The sequence below is a fragment of the Formica exsecta genome, unplaced genomic scaffold (assembly GCF_003651465.1).
Source record: "Formica exsecta isolate Colony F162 unplaced genomic scaffold, ASM365146v1 scaffold72, whole genome shotgun sequence".
Classification (NCBI taxonomy): Eukaryota; Metazoa; Arthropoda; class Insecta; order Hymenoptera; family Formicidae; genus Formica; species Formica exsecta.
Genome location: NW_021853485.1, coordinates 2,820,912 through 2,840,061, shown reverse-complemented (window position 1 = coordinate 2,840,061; position 19,150 = coordinate 2,820,912). Strand labels below are relative to the sequence as shown.

Below are 19,150 nucleotides of genomic sequence, written 5' to 3'. Positions count from 1 at the left end.
TATGAACAAGGAAAAGAAGATCATCTCCTTTCCTTCTCCCTGTTTTTTTTTCCTGAAATTCCGAACAATTTGACGGCGAACATATTATTATAATTTAAAAATTAACGATTTTTTGCATTTGTAATACGAATACTCTTTGGATGATCTTTCGTAAGTAACTCTTTCAAAAAGGAAGTCAGTGTTTATTTTTTTATTATAAATAATATTATTTTTTTAAAATATGCTACACATAAAATACATCAAAACATTTAATGGCTTTTCAGAAAGTCGATGAATGTTATCTGAAATAGTCGGGAAATATATCAGCCGTTTACGGTTCTGCGCGAGGCAGGTGGGAACGGATACGACCAGTTACTTCTATTAGGCTCATCGCCGATTTCTTGCTGGAATTCGGACGGCTCATGCGATGTATATCCTCGATTAATGACACCCTCGGTGTCTTCTTTAGCAGTGTGTCTATTCTGAAGCTTGGATGATAATTGACTGAAATATTTTCACAATTATAGAATGCGTATGATTACGGAGGGAGAAAAGGTAATTTAATGAATTGAATCGATTAATTCGATCGCAAATCACCTCATTATTCGATCGCCGAACGAATCCTCAATCTTGGGAACTTTCCGCCTGACATTACGCGTATCGAAGCTTTCCTCTATAATAACATGCCTGTCATACGGCGTGTCATAGTCAACTTCGAGTATAGTCGAGAATTGATGAGGGAAGATCATATCTATAGCCGTTATCACGAGTCCTGCCAAAAGGCATGCGGCACCTATAAAAGAAAATATTGCGATAATATATCCTTACACATAGCAGTTACAATCAAATATTTCACGCGAAACACGAACCCGCCGATAGCACCAACCAGTAATTCCAACCAAGATTGAAAGAGAGGATCGAGCCGTCTATATGAGCTATCAAAGGCTCACATGGTAGAAGAGCCGTGTAAATCAAGTTTGTTAACAGCATACACAAGCCTGTAAAGATCATGCCGTATGCTCCGTATCGCGGTACTACCATGAGCAACAAGTTCATCATCAGCCACGAAGCGAAGGAGGTCCTGCAAGAGAGATTTATTTATTTTACTAGTAGGTTAGAGTAGATACACTAGTCGCGTGATGAAGAAAAGATTCTTAGTCGCGAAAATACTTCATCATCGAGGATATAATACCATAGCATTATCGAAGCGTAATATCCAGCTTCGCGATATCGCGAGCCCCAGGAGAAGCCCTCCTGATGGAGGCTAAAGTATTCTGCCAGAGAGACAATGGGGAATGGCGCGCCCTGATAAAGAGCCTGTTTGAAGGCGCTGGTCATTTCACCGGAACTTCTCCACCAGAAGCGTTCATTGTATTCAACATCGTCGTTTGTCTGCTCGCTTTCTGGCAATACTGCAAAGATAAGACCCGGTAAACGCAAATAGATGTAGATTATTCTTTATAAATTGATCCGGAAATTGAATTTGAATTTGCTACATGTAGTTCAATATACTGAATCTCCTGAAAACATGGTTTGTAAAAAATTGACACAAGAGATATCCAATAATTTCCATGGTTAAAACTTACACTTGTATGTTATATTTATGTGCATTAAACCGATGTAACCGCCGATATCGGCCATCGCCTTGTGCCTGGAGAAAGCGCTGTAGGAACTAACAATGGTGGCGGTGCTCGTATGCCAGGATGAACCGTATTGCGCCACTATATGTGTACATACAGAGAGCGCAATGATTATTTTTCCACGTACTCGCTACATTTACTAGCATCTCGACTTCGTAATTTTTTTCTAATAATGGATTTCTACTCGACACAATCGAAGAAATATCTCTAGCGAGTTAAATACGCGGTGAAACTACGAGCCCACACAGTGGCGTAACTAATATTCGATTCTGCTTTAAACAATATCGATTTTTATTTTGTTCTTTACTTTCTCGAATTCATACATTTAATAATAATAATAAAAAAGTATGCACATGAGAAAATGAAACATAAATAAATAGTATAGCTGCAAAATATGCACATGAATTCCAAATATTTATTTTTTCTCTATATCTTTTTATTAATTCTCTCCTTCACCTCCTTCTTTTCTTTCCTTCTTTTTTTTTAGACTTCGCTAAGCTTTTGTGATACGAGCTCCATTAGTTACGCCACTGACAGTCAAGGCCTTTCAACTTGGAAAGTAGACAAAGTGCACGAACCTTGAATCGTCGCACCCACGAAGAGGCTCATGGTAACCGTGAGAAATGTGGTTAACCGCTGCGGCGGAGAAACATCAGGTTTACACGGCCATAACTCGTAATTTACTTAATCGTCGGTCTACGATCTAGGATCTGACACGACGAACAAGTGGAAAGACTGCTCACCTCTTTCCTGACACCCGGGAATATGACTAGGAACGCCGTGAACAGGGTACCGAATATCACGAATACGATGATCAGGGGCACGTCACCTGTCACAGGAGTGCGATTGCTGTAGCTGTAGAGCGTTGGGCCACCATCGCTGCGAAAGGCATCGAACCATCCCTTCATCCTCCCTAATTAGTTGATTCCGGTTCACCGGAATCTAAGATAATCGAACACAAAAATTTTATATTACGGTCATTTCCGGAGAAACAAATTATATTACGATCAAATTGATAATTTTTTTGAACGTTTTCAAAAGTAGAATATTGATTAAAAATCCGAAGATTTTTGGAAAGCTTTCTACTCTTCCAGACCCTTCATCCTATTTATTTAAATATTTTTTAGACGTTTTTTTCCGAGTTTTGTGTTATTCAGGAAGTACCAGCTCTTATTTTCGCGCATACCATTACAGATGAATAAAGATTCGAACTTGAACATGATTGTTCCAATAAGCGAGCTCGCGGCCATTGTGGCTCAAAAGTGAGCGTATCTTTCGCGCCAGCCTTGATATACATGTCTTTAATCACTCAGGATCTTACCTTTAAGGAAATTACGGGTTATCAGCGCTCAAGGTTGAAGTTGCGAATTATTTGCGAAATTCGGCATACGTTAAAAGCGCGCTCGCGCACCGCGCGACATTAAGATCCGAAGGCGGTGAGAATACTGGGGCCCGCGTACGTTAACAGGCTTCGCTTGGAAAGCGGTTTCTACCAACGGACACAGACGACCTCATGTATTACCTCAATGAGAAAGAGAGAGAGAGAGAGAATACCACGAGTGGGGCTGTCATCGGCGGTGGTGATCGGCGGGAGAGAACGAGAGAGAAAGATGAGAAAGACAGAGAGCAATTCGACGAGAAAAGTCTACATCGGATCAGCTGATCCAATTCTTTTACTGATCGCTTTGAATCGACTTCTGCTGCTCGCGTAGACTACACGCAGCTTATGAATGAAAAGAATAAGAAGTACATTAGATAATTGACTTTTCATTAAAAATGCGTAATATGTCATATTTATTTTATATAAGCACTTATCGGCGATTAATGGCAGACTTTGTGGAGATGATATTTTCTCAACAAAAATGTTGAAAAAGATTCAACATTTTCTAATCTCTTCAACGTCACATATTTTTATAACTAAGTCTTAAATAAAAGTTCTATTGAAATAGTTTACTTGACATTAGTTGAAAAATATGTTTTTAGATGCTTGCATTCTTGAGAGAAAAGTCTAATTCAATCGATAATAATCTATCTATAATTGCATAATAATTGAGAAATCAGTCTAAAATTAAGCGAGATATATCGATATTCTTGCTTGATACGCTATTATGCTCTATATCCTTCTTTTTTTTTTGTTCGATGAATCAATCACCAGCGATTCGGTATGACGACACAAGAAGATGATGACGTGACAAGCGCGTACGGACCGTACGGTATGCAGGATGGCATGCGAGTGACATCGATGCCAGCAAACGAAATAACTTTCATGATATGTAACAGGTAGCGAACGAAAGCTTTCAAACTTTCTACTAATTAAATCTATGATAAGTTGGACTGTTGCTTGACTATTGTGAATTAACGATTTGGTTTTCAGTTATAAAAATAAAATTAAAAATCTATTATATATGTATATATAATTTTGATTAACTTGCAAAAGACTTTGATTTATTTATAGGAAAGCTCTTTTTATAACTGCTTTATCTCAACACATAATAAATATAAACGTATTTTATTACTACATAAGCTAAAGAAATGTAAGTAAAAGGAGAAATAACTCTTAATGTATATAAGCATAAATTCTTGCTATACAACAGTCAGAAAATTATTTAAATGATACATATTTTTACACTCAAATAATATTTAAGCAGAAGCTGAGAAATATAATTAAATAATGCTTAAGATTATTTATATAAATATTTCATCATATTTATAGAAAGAATAATTACAATACATGCATCATAATTTTTTTTTTCATAGTCATTTCAAGTTTTGAACAATAATCCAAAAATGTTTATCTACCATTTCACGTAAAAATTTCTATAAACAATAAAACATTAAAAATTTTAGAAAACTAGATATTAGAAGTATGTTTTTCCGTAACACTGAACAGATATTAATTCGTAATTGCTCATTTATTTATTCACAATCGCAATATAAAGAGTTTTAACTTAAACTCGATCACTTCAATATCCAATCAATTTAAAACATTTCAATCAATTTATTTATCGTTGCCATAGACGATGATAAACAGTGCGTTTCCCTCATCGCGATTAAGACATTTCCACGTGGCACTTTTGTAGCGAGTATATTTCCTCTTCTCTAGAAGCAGATAACATCCACTCTCTTCGGAACACAAAAGAGCACAGAGGATGTCCTCCGAATTGATGCCAGGTGATCGAGCCGTATATACCGGTAGCGGAAGCGTTCTCTCGCTCGGTCTCCGCGACCGGATACCGTGGTGTGTCGTGTCCAAGCCGGCTATGCGCGCCGCCGCCAATAATTCCGCTATTTCGGGCCGTCTAATTTGGGCCCGGTGACGCTATGCTTTTAACGGCGGCGTTGATAGCGAAGCATCATCCAGCGCGGCGCACCGTCGCCACCACCACTGTCGGCCAGCAATAACCATCGGAACGGCGAGAGTTTGGCGGTGGCGAGACGAACGCAGTCTCCCGAAGGCTTGTGGGCCACCCCTACCTACTGCCGACGCTGGTCCTCCGATCCTTAAAGGTAAAATCCCAGCCCTTTCGGCAGTTCCGTTCGAATTTCGCATCTTCCCGAATCCGTAATCCTTTCGAGACAATAACCGGCTCATCGTAACGATACATTTGGATTGTATATATATATCGAAGATTTATTGAAGATTATTGTGTAAAATGTCGTATAGTGATCAATCCCTTGGCATACTTTTTTGTCGAGTTATTTTTCTGAAGTACATTAAATCTTGAGAAATTTTCTATTTTTGAAATTAGTTTAACGCGTATAAAATTAGAATTTATTGCGTAGAAAATATGAAAGATAACGAAGAAAGACAAAAAGATGTATGATAATTAATCAAGATATTAACATTATGCAACAAGAGTACAACAAAACTATAATTATAAAAACTGACAGACATATATGTAGATTATTTTTAATTATGCTAATTTTCATTATTATAATAAAAATATTTAGTGATATGTATATGTATCTCTGAGAGTCTCGAAATGATTAACTATAATGTATGTCATTACAAGAAAAGTGAATTACTATCGAAACACTGATTTTATGTTCCAAATTTGATAAAAAATAGTTGTGTAATTTAGAAGTTTTGTGTTACAGTTTGTTGTCCGCAAACGTTATTTTTATTGTGTCATTATATTGTTAACAAAATAATATAATCTTTCTTATAAAATCTTTTTACAAAAAAATATATATATATATTTTTTCATAATTATAAAAATCATATGTTATACATGGCAATGTTCACTATTTTCTTTTATTTTTAATGCGCGCAAGAGAGGCAAAAAAATTGAGTTAAAGATTTCCTACAAAGTTATTATTTACGACTGTGATTACTATATATGTCTAAATAATTCCAAATATATAATTAGGACAGATTTAATAGATATTTCGGTGGTACTCTCTACTTTAAAATAGCACGTTCTTTCCATACACGAGTTCCGCTTTCTCGTAGCTTTTGTCAAAGCATCTTTCGCTATAACTTCATTAAATTTATTTGGAGACGCGATCTGCATTCTTCGGAAACTTCGCATTCCGGCTTTGTATCCGAAAATACGTGACCATCGACGAAGCGAAAATTCGACGAAATCGCCATCGTGACTCGGCGAGCTTCAAGTAACAGAATGGCGAAGTGATCCTTGGCATGTTGCCACGTGGTATCATTTACTAAAAGTCACAATCGGAACGTATAGTAATAAGACGGGAGAGATGAATCAAAGATTGCAGTTAAACATTTCCGATCTCTGGAAGAAAATGTTGTAACGCCACGTGAACATCACGAGTACGTGAAGTTGACTATCAAATCAAATAGCAAGTTGTTTATTTATCTATTTCAAGGAAAGCTAATGGGCTATAGATAAAGAAAATAAGCCACTTGATTTGCCTTTAAACAAAAAAGAATTGAAAAAATATCTGAGAAGGATCTAAAAAAGTATCTGAACATTTAAAGCATCTTTTAAGCGTCTCTCTTTTCGTGAAAACTTTACGTCAAATCAGGAGTACTAAGAGCAATCCAATACAACAGAATTAATTTTACTTTTGTCAAACACCTAGAAATATTAGCTTTAAAAAATTGAAAAGAGATTAACTCTCTCTTGATTATTTTCCTCAATTTTTTAAAAGGGAGAGAGCATTAAATCACACTATTGTAAGAGATCTTTTAATTATTCCCCTCTTCCTCTCTTCCAACAATTTGTAGAATCGATAGAGTAAGTGATGAAGGGAAGTAAGCGAACGGAGATAAGTGGGCGAACGAAATTTATTTCCGACTCTTTCGGCCCATCGATTCTACCGACAATTTTATTCACCAAGTCTACGCGTCGCAATTTTGATGGGGAATCTCCGCGAGCGAAAATGCGAACACACTTTCTCGAGGGAGGCATTTGTAGGCATCTACCTACGCTGCAACTCGCCCGGCCTATTTATAAAGCGCGACCTCGTGGCATCGCGCGTTCGCCACTACCGCCTACCTATCATGGTCGTCCCGCGTGCAAATCAACGCTGTTGTGCGCTGTGCATGCGTCTAGTCCTCTTCTTCCTAATTTTCGAACGTATCACGAAAACGGGTCAGAGCTATTTTCGCGCGAAACGGCCCTCAAAGCCACGAAAGGCTGCCTCGGCATGCTTAGCATCCGCTTCCCTCTTCTACCTCTGCCACTATCGATGACAAAGTAGATCTGTCTATCGACAAATCTAGGAACATCGCGACGGTAGACGTTTGATCCAACTGCGTATCCCTGTCGTATCGCGTCTGATTTGGATTCCATTATTTCGACACGTGATCGCAGTCTGTAATCTGAATTAAACATAAAATTAACAAAGTTTTTTATCATAAATTTATATCCTTCAAAATACACATTACACTGTCATGAATAATTTTTTATATATTATAAAATCTGCAAATAAAGTTACGATTTTGTGAGACAATTTTTACAATATCAGAATTCCATAACTAAGTTAAAATGTTTTAGTAGATCATATCCTTAAGCTCCAGAATCCTCTGTGCCTTCGATATTTTTAAAAATAATAATTATTTGATAAAAATATTTTTATTTTACTAAGAATTATTTTTATGAGAGAAAAATGGAAAATTACATATATAATATTTATTTTTCTAGGCGTCCAGTCGAAGCGGCGTGCCGAAATGTCGGAAATAGAAGGTGAGGGCCCCTTTACGAGCTCCGTCACGACCGTGTTACTTGAATATCATCGTAGATAGATAAACGAGTGTCAGTCGGGAAGAAGTCACGAGGGAACGAGCGTAATTCAGCGTATGCGCGCAAAAAATGTAATGTTCATCAGTATGATCAATCGTATGATGTGTAACGGAATGCAGAGCATTATTAACCAAAGATTCTGGACAACAGCACTCTGAAAACGTACCTCTGTCTACTGCCTCGGCTGGGGTGCGAAGAGTTTACATTTCCCATCGCATTACCGCGATGTAACGCCGTTTGCATTCGCCGCTGCCACTGTTTATTAACAAGAAGCGTTCGCCGACCTACGTCATCGATCTTTATGCAGCTCTGCAAAACGGCCAAAAATAATAAGCATCACATTTATTCTCTTCTTCTCGACAGGAATTGAAATTAAAAAAAAACGCCAATTCAAAGCGCATTCTTATCTCATCGCTTTTAAGTCTCTCTCTTCGACTCACAGAATACGAGACGCTCTAGAAGCTATATTATTAAAACGCTCATCAAATGTAATAACAGATCGCCACATCTGTAACTATTTTGTGAAATTTTGTAATTTTTGACGATGTATTTATGCAGAAATCGAAATGACAAAAAAATCATCAGCCTGCTGCCTTCACGGGCAACATTAAGCATTTTATTCTATGATACATAAAGTTTGGCAATTTACACATCAAAGGCTCTATTTTTCAAGCATCATCGCACTCACTCATTATCGAAACAAAAAAAATTTCCATTTTTACTGCGAATGATTGCTTCTCATCTCTTTTCTATTAATGTACAATTTGATGCACTTGCGTTGACGGATTGTCATCTTCAATCATCTTGCTTTTGCAGATCCGCAGGACGTGTCAGAACAAGATGATACTCAGGAAGAGACAGCGAAAACAGAGGAGGTCAGCAACAGAGAGGAGGTAGCAAGCTTAACAGAAGAATCGGATAGTCCAGAATTATCGGAAAAGTCATCTACGAAGGAATCCGAAAAAGAGCAGCGAGAGGAAGTTACGGAGACTGAACAAGAGGAAGTCAAGGGGGAAATTAAAGAGGAAGAACAAGAGGAAATTAAGGAGGAAGAACAAGAGGAAATTAAGGAGAAAATAGAAACGGAGACATCGAGTCGCGAAGAGTCGCAAAAAGAAGAAACGTCGGACTCAGGTTGGTGTAATGCTTACGTTTGTAATATTTGGAGATTTTTAACGCAGGAAAAGTACGTCGCTGAAATAGCAGGGATTTCACAAACAACTTGGATTTCTAAGAAATTTGAAAATTTTATCGGCTGTCATTATGTTTTGATATCTCCTTTCTGAAAATACTTTATTAGAAAGAGAATTTTTTATATGATATTTTTATATGATATTTTTATATATTTTTCATATAATATTTTTATATAATTTTATATAAACTTGAGAAAAATAAAACTTGAAGTTAAAAACCGAATTGTAATTAAAGCACGCGGCTACTTTTGAGATTAAATAAGTAATAAAATTTTGCTACGTGGATCGCGCTCCAATTCTCGCAAGAAGCTCTTTATTTTCGATTCGACAAAATATAGTTGAGGTAAAATTAATCTCAATCGAATTCAAAGATCGAAAATCTACCGTTGATCTATTAAGATTGTAAGTTTCTACAACATTTTGCGGCTCCGGAATAGAAATTCTATTAAATAAGTTGGGCGCAAATTTACGGCGTTTACCATCGTGTTTACCATCGCGCTTGTCGGAACCAATCGTCGTTGCTCACCAAGTCGTCGACGTGTTTGCGTTAGCGCTGCCATTATTCGCATAGACGTTCGCGGCGTTTATTTGAATAGCGACGTCAGCGGGATAGCTCGCTGCGAATATACAGCGATCTGCGTTTCTCGCATGGCATGTTTCAAGGAAATCTAAACCTTCTTACGCGAACTATTTCGGTCACGGTACACAGAAGTTCCCGCGTTATTTACAAATCTCACGCTCTCACAGCGATATACAGGGTGTTCCAGGGTCACCGCACCACCTGCTGACGACAGATGCTCGAGATCATTTGGAGACGATTTTTCTTCAACGATAATATCGAGCAAGGTCGTTTTTTTTTTTTTAAGTTTCCAATTTTTGCTATTATATATCTTTGTAAGTAAGCCTTACATTAAAATTCTATTAAAATAAACTCTATTTAAAATTAATTGAAAAAGAGTAATCTTGTAGTTTTGGTAATCTTTTAACTCTTCATAAAGTGTAATTTTGCAGAAAAGTCCTTCTTTTTTTGAATTGCTTATAATTCGAATATTATTGATGTCTCGACTTTTTCGTGGAAGAAAAATTGCCTCCAAATCTTAAGAATCTGTCATTAGCAGGTGTCTCTGGGACACCTAGCATAATTATGATACGATTGATGCTATGCAATCGAAATGTTCGATGTAAATTCTTATAATATGAAATATTATGACATATCACAAAAACAGTTAAAATAGAATTGTTAACAGAAACAAAGAGATAAATAGCAGTCGTAGATTGAGACAATGAACGAGATGAAGGACAATAAAGAGAGGAGCAGAGAAAAAAAGAAAGAACAGCAAAATTGGCACAGAAACAATAAAAAGAAAAGCATTACAAACTGAAACGTAGTGTGTTTAAAAATATAACGTTAAAATATATAAAGTAAAAAATTTGTCATTATTTTGAATAAATCAATGCAAATTCTTTTAGATAAACGCAAAAACGAGAGAATGCATATTATTCACGAAACGCACGTAAACGTTACTGATTCTTTCATAAAAATAAAAGAAAATGTCATTTTTGATTATAATTGATTCATTGTATCATGTCTATAATAATCTACAAAGAGAAAGGTACGCTGTGTAAATTGTTTCATCCGGAAAGAGGAATGGGAGCGATAGCAATGTAGAACACGGCAATTGGGGTGCGACCAATGTTATGTATCTGTGCGCGTTCATCTGCCATAAAGCACATTACGTGACTCTATTTGTTTTATATCCTCAATTCTAAATCAGCATCCATACGAGTGTATGACTTCGCTTTCAACCACCATTAATATGAATAAGGAGAAAAACCGCTAGTCATCATTATTTCTGGATTTTTCAGCCTAACTTCCCTCTACTTTACTTTATTATTATTATTATCATTATTATTGTTCTAACGCGCTTTCGTTTCCAAAAATAAAAATGAGAAGGAAATGAAACACGAAGTTGTATTACATCGCGATGTAATGAATGACAGCTGGCGATGCTCAACTATATATAATAAGCTGTTGTAAGAGATGGTGCTCGCGCTAAGATAAAGAAACGCGAGTGCAATTTTCGGGGCGGACTCGCTTTGTGCGCGCGGGTAGTTTAGCTCCTCGCCTCGCCTCGCTTCGCTTCGCGAGCAGCTGCGGCAGGCGTCGAACGAGCGACCGAAAATAAATCCCCGCGGAGAGGATCCCCGTGCGTTGTTTTAAATAAAGCGAGCGTGTGCGCGCGCGATAGCCTCCGAAGCCGGTCAGCTTCTCTCGCGCCTCTCGGCTCTCTCCTCGCGCCGCGCTCTAACTCTCCTCCTCTTTCTCTTCCGCTCGGCGAGCCGCGAAAAAATCGCGCAGCGGCACGAGAGATACACGCCGGTAAAAATACTGTGTGTTCCACTGTCAGTTGCGAATAGCGATCGGAACTCATCGTTCTCTCCCTCGAGCGTCTTCTCGCGCATCCCCCGAGACAGGAGGATATCAATCCATATCTCCGCGATATAGTCGAGTGCCCGAGTCGCGTTGAAGCTCGCGTGCGCGCGCGCGAAGCGACGCGGATTCGCGCGACGAGCGGAAACCGGTTGTTTTACAATGCTTCTAACAAACTGCTCTTTCCGCGTCCCGCGCATCTCCTCGCGCGTGTCTTAAAACGCGCGACACGTTGACGTGCGGAAGAGAGATATTCCGAGTTGGTCGGACGTGCGAAGCGCACGTTTGGAGAACGCGTGCTTCCTCGGGCAACGATAAGCGAGCGCGAAACGAGTAACGAGTCGGAGAACATCGGTGCTAATGTGCGAAAATTATACGTCGTAATTTGGTTTTTAACTCGAGCTGTTTGGAAAAAATACTACTTGTCAAAGAGATTTATAGTCGAGCGCATCTATCGTGAATTAAAGCCGATCGTTTTGATAGGGAAGTAGTATTTCCTTTAATTATCCGAATATTTTCTAGTGTTTTGCTATTGGTATCGTTTTTTATATATATTTTGTGGAATAATTATATCGCTATTTTTATGCAATATATCTGACAGCGCGATGCAATAATCCGAGTGTAAAACGAGTGACAAGTAAGACAGGTGCTTTCAAAAATAAATATTAAATATTTCGAAAATCTTTGTGAAAGAGACGAGTGTGTTCTCGTCAAGTAATAAATTATCGTGAAATCATTTCAAAAAGCAAGATACGCGAATGTTCAATGTAAACAATAAATGCGAGTAATTGAATATATCTCAGTCTTCGTGAGAAAGAGAAAGATAAGCACCACTTGTCAAGATTTATGCTCGGACTTTTCAATCGTGAATTAAAAATAGCGATTGTTTTGGCAGAGAAGCAGTGAGTTTTCTTCTGCTATCAAAACAATATTTTGACGCTGATACATTTTCTCCGTTCGGTCAGAAAACATAGTAGGTATGCTTTCTCCAAATTGTATAAAAGTGTAATTTTATTTCAATGCTATAAAATTACTTCTCTATTAATTGCAAATAATTTATAATTTTATGCACTTTTATATTTATACAAAAAATAATTAACTGATTTATTAAACATTATAATATTCTTATTTTGCTTTATCTTATTTGAGATCAATAATCTTTCCATCTTTCCATTATTTTGATACATATTATAATAATTTGATACATAATATAAATTTTATATATCTTGGAAGTTATTAGAAACTTATTTCTGAAATATTTTTAAAATCTAATACAAGGATAAATTTATGATTGCCTCAAAGAATGCATTAGCAAAGATCACATCAATTGCAAAAAATAAAAAATGCGATAGGAGATAAAATAATTCAATCAATGAAAATCCTATCAAATCAAGTAATCCATAATAGAATGTTTGAAAAGGCTAAGATATATAAAGGCTCGATATATCTTAACTTACTTAGATAAGATATGTACAAATTATAAGACTCTAATATAATCTCTGAACTATTGTTCGATCTGTTCCTCTTCAACAGAGCTGGCGGCTGTCACAAGAAGCGCGTCGTCGGACGACGGCGTGCCAAGTCCGGGGGTGGCCGCGGGACAAGCGAAACCAAGTGAGCCGAGGGTTGGGATACCATCGATGAAGTACATTAAATCTTGAGAAATTTTCTATTTTTGAAATTAGTTTAACGCGTATAAAATTAGAATTTATTGCGTAGAAAATATGAAAGATAACGAAGAAAGACAAAAAGATGTATGATAATTAATCAAGATATTAACATTATGCAACAAGAGTACAACAAAACTATAATTATAAAAACTGACAGACATATATGTAGATTATTTTTAATTATGCTAATTTTCATTATTATAATAAAAATATTTAGTGATATGTATATGTATCTCTGAGAGTCTCGAAATGATTAACTATAATGTATGTCATTACAAGAAAAGTGAATTACTATCGAAACACTGATTTTATGTTCCAAATTTGATAAAAAATAGTTGTGTAATTTAGAAGTTTTGTGTTACAGTTTGTTGTCCGCAAACGTTATTTTTATTGTGTCATTATATTGTTAACAAAATAATATAATCTTTCTTATAAAATCTTTTTACAAAAAAAAATATATATATATTTTTTCATATAATAAATTATCGTGAAATCATTTCAAAAAGCAAGATACGCGAATGTTCAATGTAAACAATAAATGCGAGTAATTGAATATATCTCAGTCTTCGTGAGAAAGAGAAAGATAAGCACCACTTGTCAAGATTTATGCTCGGACTTTTCAATCGTGAATTAAAAATAGCGATCGTTTTGGCAGAGAAGCAGTGAGTTTTCTTCTGCTATCAAAACAATATTTTGACGCTGATACATTTTCTCCGTTCGGTCAGAAAACATAGTAGGTATGCTTTCTCCAAATTGTATAAAAGTGTAATTTTATTTCAATGCTATAAAATTACTTCTCTATTAATTGCAAATAATTTATAATTTTATGCACTTTTATATTTATACAAAAAATAATTAACTGATTTATTAAACATTATAATATTCTTATTTTGCTTTATCTTATTTGAGATCAATAATCTTTCCATCTTTCCATTATTTTGATACATATTATAATAATTTGATACATAATATAAATTTTATATATCTTGGAAGTTATTAGAAACTTATTTCTGAAATATTTTTAAAATCTAATACAAGGATAAATTTATGATTGCCTCAAAGAATGCATTAGCAAAGATCACATCAATTGCAAAAAATAAAAAATGCGATAGGAGATAAAATAATTCAATCAATGAAAATCCTATCAAATCAAGTAATCCATAATAGAATGTTTGAAAAGGCTAAGATATATAAAGGCTCGATATATCTTAACTTACTTAGATAAGATATGTACAAATTATAAGACTCTAATATAATCTCTGAACTATTGTTCGATCTGTTCCTCTTCAACAGAGCTGGCGGCTGTCACAAGAAGCGCGTCGTCGGACGACGGCGTGCCAAGTCCGGGGGTGGCCGCGGGACAAGCGAAACCAAGTGAGCCGAGGGTTGGGATACCATCGACGACCATCGCCGACGACGGTAGCAGCGGACAGCAGTGTCGTCGGGTTGGCAGCGGCCCCGGCGTAGCAGTCGGTGAGTGGAATTCATTGCCGGTACTGGTAGAACGTCTACGCGAAGCGCTCGAGCTGTCCCTGGCAACGGGTTGCCGACGAGGCGGCGGCGACGAACCGACGGCGACGTCGTTCGCCGAATCCGAGAGTAGCGGCCCTGATCGTATCCGCGCGCGCCGCTCCTTGGAACAGGCGTTGCTCGACGGCCACGAGGACGATCCCGAGCCGAAGAAGGACGAGCTCAAGTTCCTGGAGGATCTGCTGCTGTCGGACATCCAGACCGCACTCTCGCGTTTGCGCGAGACTCTAGAACGCACGGACGTTGCGACACTCGCCAAGTACGGTGGAGTGTCGGATCCTACAAGCAAGCTTCACTTCCTGCGACTGGTGTCCAGTTTGCTATCGCGACTACAAGTGCCAGAAGAAAAAGAGAAGACAGAAACGGAGGTCGGTGAGAACGGCAGGACAATCGGGGCACAGAGTGGCATCGTCGTCGCATCGCCTGGACGGAAGCGACGCGCTGTCAGGCATACCATCGGTGTCTCCGCCGAAGAAATCGCGCACGCAAGAAAGCAGCTGGAGGAGAGCAGCGCTGATTTGGCAAGGCTGAACGACCAAGTATCGGCTCGACGGGAATCGTTGCTACCCGCGTCGCGTAACGCGACGAGTAACGATAGACACGTGGAGGAGATCCACGACAAGTATACGAAGGATGTGATTAATCAGCGTCAGTCTTTGCGTGACAAGAACAAGGACTCTCGCGAGGATACCGTTGCGTATCGCTCGCTGATTCCGGCGCAGATCGCTTACGCAGATCGGCCGGACACAGTGAGCGGTGAATCGAATATGCATCAGGCCCGACATCGAGGTAGCGTAGACAGTTATCAAGAGAAGGAGAGCGACGACGAAGAAACCGCGATCAGGAAGGCGAGTGAGGAGCAGAGTCAAGTGACGAAGCTCGCGGCAGCGCTTCGGCAACGTGCAGAATTGATCAGCGCAAGCAAGTGCAACAACAACAATAATAATAACAACAAATTTACGGCGAAAAAGTCGAAAATCAAGCGCGCCAACACCGTTGACATACCGAGCTATCTGAAGCTACAAGCCGAGAGTCTTGATAATCCCGGCTGCGTTCTGCTACGACGTCCCATCAACGTTGGCGACAAGGTCACCGCAAACGCGTCCAATCTTGCCGTGCCATCGTTCCATCCCAAAACGGAGAACGACAAAAAGTTCCTCGCCCTGATCAACCGAAACAACGAGCCGCAGGCGTACAACGCCGCGCCTGCCTTCGCCAAATCTTTTGGGTACACCAAGGTGACAGATATGTCGTCATTGACAAACGAGAACTGGAATAGCCGGTTCTCGAACATCAAGACCGCTTTCGATAAACCATCCGCCGCGAACGAGATGGAAAACAAACTGTCCCCTAAACCGCAACCAGCGAAACGTTTCCCAATACCTCCTCAGACGAACAAGAAGACACCAATCAGCGACAAAGCACACAATGGCTTCCCGTTCGCGAACGCGTCGAAGGTGGACGCGGGCTTCAGACACGCGCCCTCGTCGCTGTTTCGAAAGATCGAGAAGACACAGAGGCCAAAGTCTCCGCCCGGCTATCACTATCAGAGGGACAATGCACCACCGCCTGGAAACACCTTACGCGAGAAAGCCAGGATTATGTTCGATCGGGACAGCAACGTTCGTCAGTCACAGCATCCGGCGAGGTTCAACGCGAAGGAAGACCTCCAGAAATCTTCCTTCCCGCGACCACCGTGGCTCGAGCATACGGACAGGCAGATCGAGGGCAAGTCGAGCAACACGGTCACCGAGAACGGGCGGCTCGATTATCGGCTCTTCTGTAAGCAATTCGCGCCCTTCGTCAGTAAGAACACCGGGATTCCGGAATCCAAGACATCGAGGAACAATGAGGAATCCCGTTGCAAGCGCAACGAACACGTCACGCCGTCGAGCGAGAAGGTCGGTGTAGTGGACGGAAAGATTTCCTTTAAAATGTATCCTGAGAAAGAATCGCAATATCGTCCAAACCAGCCGCGTCGCGTCGCGATCGAGGAACAGACAGATCGGGACAAGTTCGACCACCGCAGCGAGAAGGATATTTTCGAGCCATTCGCGGTGCGCGACAATAAGGACTCGACCGGAAGTGCATTTGCAGGAAAAGCGCCAATCGATGCGACGCTGAGAGGTAGCTCGTCTGTGGGTGTCCAGACGGGCGTCCACGGCGATCATCATCCGGAGGAGGCACGCGTGTTTCGGGTGATTCCTAGAGTCTCGGGCCCGCCGTCCACGTGCAGCAACGCGTCCGTCCAGCCGGAAGTGGAGTCCAGGGAACAGTGGGCAACGCCTCGACACGACGATGCGACATTGGATTCAGGATATTGTCCTGCCGAGGATCCGAAGCACTTCATCCTGGACCACAATCGAAATTATCGTATCGTGGCGACTGACGACGCTCCGAAAAACGAAACTTTGCCGTTGGTGAACAAGAACGTGTGCGATCTCGTCGAGGAAGACATCATTCGTGCACCCGATTCGATGGAGAAAGTTCCTCTTCCGGCGACTCTTGGCTATCAATCGCCAAAACAACTCGAGCAAATCTTCGACACGAATCCGCAACACGAAGATTGTTTCTCGTCTAAACCAGTGATGGATAATCGATCGCAGATACATCAGAATTATCCGCCGTACATTAAATCTAATACGGATCCGTTTCATGAGAATCAGATATCGAACGTAACGCCGCGCGAAATCGAAGATTTCTCGTATACGAACGGCGGCGCTTTGCCGGAGGAGCAGAATATCCAAAATCAGGACATCAGCGCGGACGCTGGCGTTGTCACGCGATATACCTGCGTGATCGCGACCGTCGCATCCACGGATACTCCGGAATCGCGATCCGAGTATCTGAGTATTTCCGAGCCTGAAACTGGCGCGTTGCCCGCCCCTTCGTCGCCCTTGCAACTCCGGTCGCATCCGACCAACAACGAGAGCGTCACGACCGAGGAGGAGATACGCCGGCACAACATGCTGCAACAAAGCCTGGTTCGCCGGCTACAGAACGAGCGTGTAATGCTAAACGATCATCACGTGCCCATCGCTAATCAATCCGGCAATTTCAATCAATCCAGCGACTTTAATCCGCTTCTGAATACTTTTAATCAGCCTTCGAAGTGTCTACCGCCCGAAGTGCCGAAAAAACTGGATTTGCCGAGAAGATTGGAGCCACCGAGAAGGTTGGAGTCGCCGAGAAAATTGGAACCGTCGAAGAAGCCGGAACTATCGAAGAAACCGGAACCACCGAAGAGGTTGGAACCGCCGAAGAAGCCAAAATGTCCACCGGTGGTCACCAGTGGTTTGTTGTCGGTAACGCCGTCTTTGGCATTCGGCCCGACAAATCGCGTCACCGCGCTCAGGGGACAGTACGAGCTGCCGAAACCGGGGACAGAGCAAAAGGAACGTTCGCCGATTCCAAACGGCGCAATGGACCCGAGCGACGAGTACCTGGTGTCCTGCGCCAATAAACCATCCAGATCCATCGTCCTGTCCAAGTCCGAATCGTGGCATCAGCTGGCGCTCTCCAAAGGCTCGTCGCGTCCGTCGCAGATCGACAGTTCACCGCAGCCTCTCAACCGAGGTGTGTCCTACCTCCCGAAACCGCCGACGAAGCCAAAGTCGCCATCGTCCTTCAAGATGAAGAAGCAATACGAGGCGTCCTCGTCCTCGATCAGCGTGAAGAGAATGGAGGACAAGATACGCAGGTACTTCGACAATCCGACCACGAACGACAGCGCCGCGGAGATGAGGGACTCGAAGAACAGACGTTTCTCGTCGCGCGACTCGGCGAAGGGTCCGATCGCTCTGTCCAGGAGTCGCACCATGCCAGGAATATCCGATGGGAGTCTGCGCCTGCTGATTCCGGCGCCGCAGATTCCCGCGATGAATCTCAACAGCGCCGAAGTGGACAAGGAGTTTGATGACATCTTCGAGGAGGCTACCAAAAACGACGATTATCGCTTCTGATCGGTCATCCTTTTTCGTCCGTGTCGTAAACCCTTTGCGTTACATACGCGAGAAACTGATTACGACAAAAGTGACATCCGTCCGGGACTTTTAAATTCTTGGTGCAAGTCTGCGCCGCGCTGAACATGATGATAAGAACACTTGTACGATCGCCGTTAATCTCGCTCGCTATACAACGATGTGGATCGCTAAACTGTGATTTTACCCAATCGACTACTATAATTTTAGACGACGCATTGTCTCCTTTGTCAGTTAATTCTAATCAGACTATTTATATTAGAAATTTGCTTACGTTTGTCGTTGGTTTTCTTCTAAAAGCAAGGTCTGTTCCCATAAAGAGACTTAAAATTAATTATGGTTTAAGTAGATTTCTGTTTCCTTCCAAGAATTATTTAATGGGAGTAAAATATTCTTTTCTTTTCGTAAAAATAAATTCAGTATTATCTGAGTGCATTTTATGTAAAATGCGCCACGTGTTTTGTTAGAATCTATAAATTAAATCATTTTTGATAGTTAATTGTAGAGAAAGA

General features: G+C 40.4%; 2 protein-coding genes and 1 long non-coding RNA gene across 5 annotated transcripts; 2 read left to right on the top strand and 1 right to left on the bottom strand.

Annotated features, from left to right (window-relative positions):
* Positions 1–32: 32 nt before the first annotated feature.
* Positions 33–3,120, bottom strand: LOC115243602 (dual oxidase maturation factor 1). The gene is made up of 8 exons (XM_029820730.1): positions 2,941–3,120; positions 2,363–2,561; positions 2,198–2,255; positions 1,566–1,700; positions 1,172–1,391; positions 849–1,060; positions 577–772; positions 33–483 (listed from the first exon to the last, which is right to left on the bottom strand). Exons 2-8 carry the CDS (start codon positions 2,525–2,527, stop codon positions 303–305), a joined length of 1,167 nt encoding a protein of 388 aa, XP_029676590.1. The 5' UTR covers positions 2,528–2,561; positions 2,941–3,120; the 3' UTR covers positions 33–302.
* A 1,318-nt stretch (positions 3,121–4,438) lies between these two features.
* On the top strand, positions 4,439–19,069 carry LOC115243473. Its single transcript, XM_029820521.1, is given in 6 exon segments — positions 4,439–5,008; positions 5,010–5,088; positions 5,091–5,126; positions 7,744–7,777; positions 8,651–8,968; positions 14,422–19,069. Coding segments are annotated over 6 exon segments (4,734 nt in total). The 5' UTR covers positions 4,439–4,940; the 3' UTR covers positions 18,621–19,069.
* Positions 11,277–13,096, top strand: LOC115243474. 3 transcript variants are annotated; one of them, XR_003885230.1, is made up of 3 exons: positions 11,277–11,407; positions 12,354–12,435; positions 12,992–13,096. It is a non-coding gene; the product is annotated as an uncharacterized LOC115243474 (long non-coding RNA). The 3 variants fall into 3 exon arrangements; XR_003885232.1 differs by having other exon boundaries at positions 11,284–11,820; positions 12,359–12,435; XR_003885231.1 differs by having other exon boundaries at positions 11,284–11,820.
* Positions 19,070–19,150: the final 81 nt, after the last annotated feature.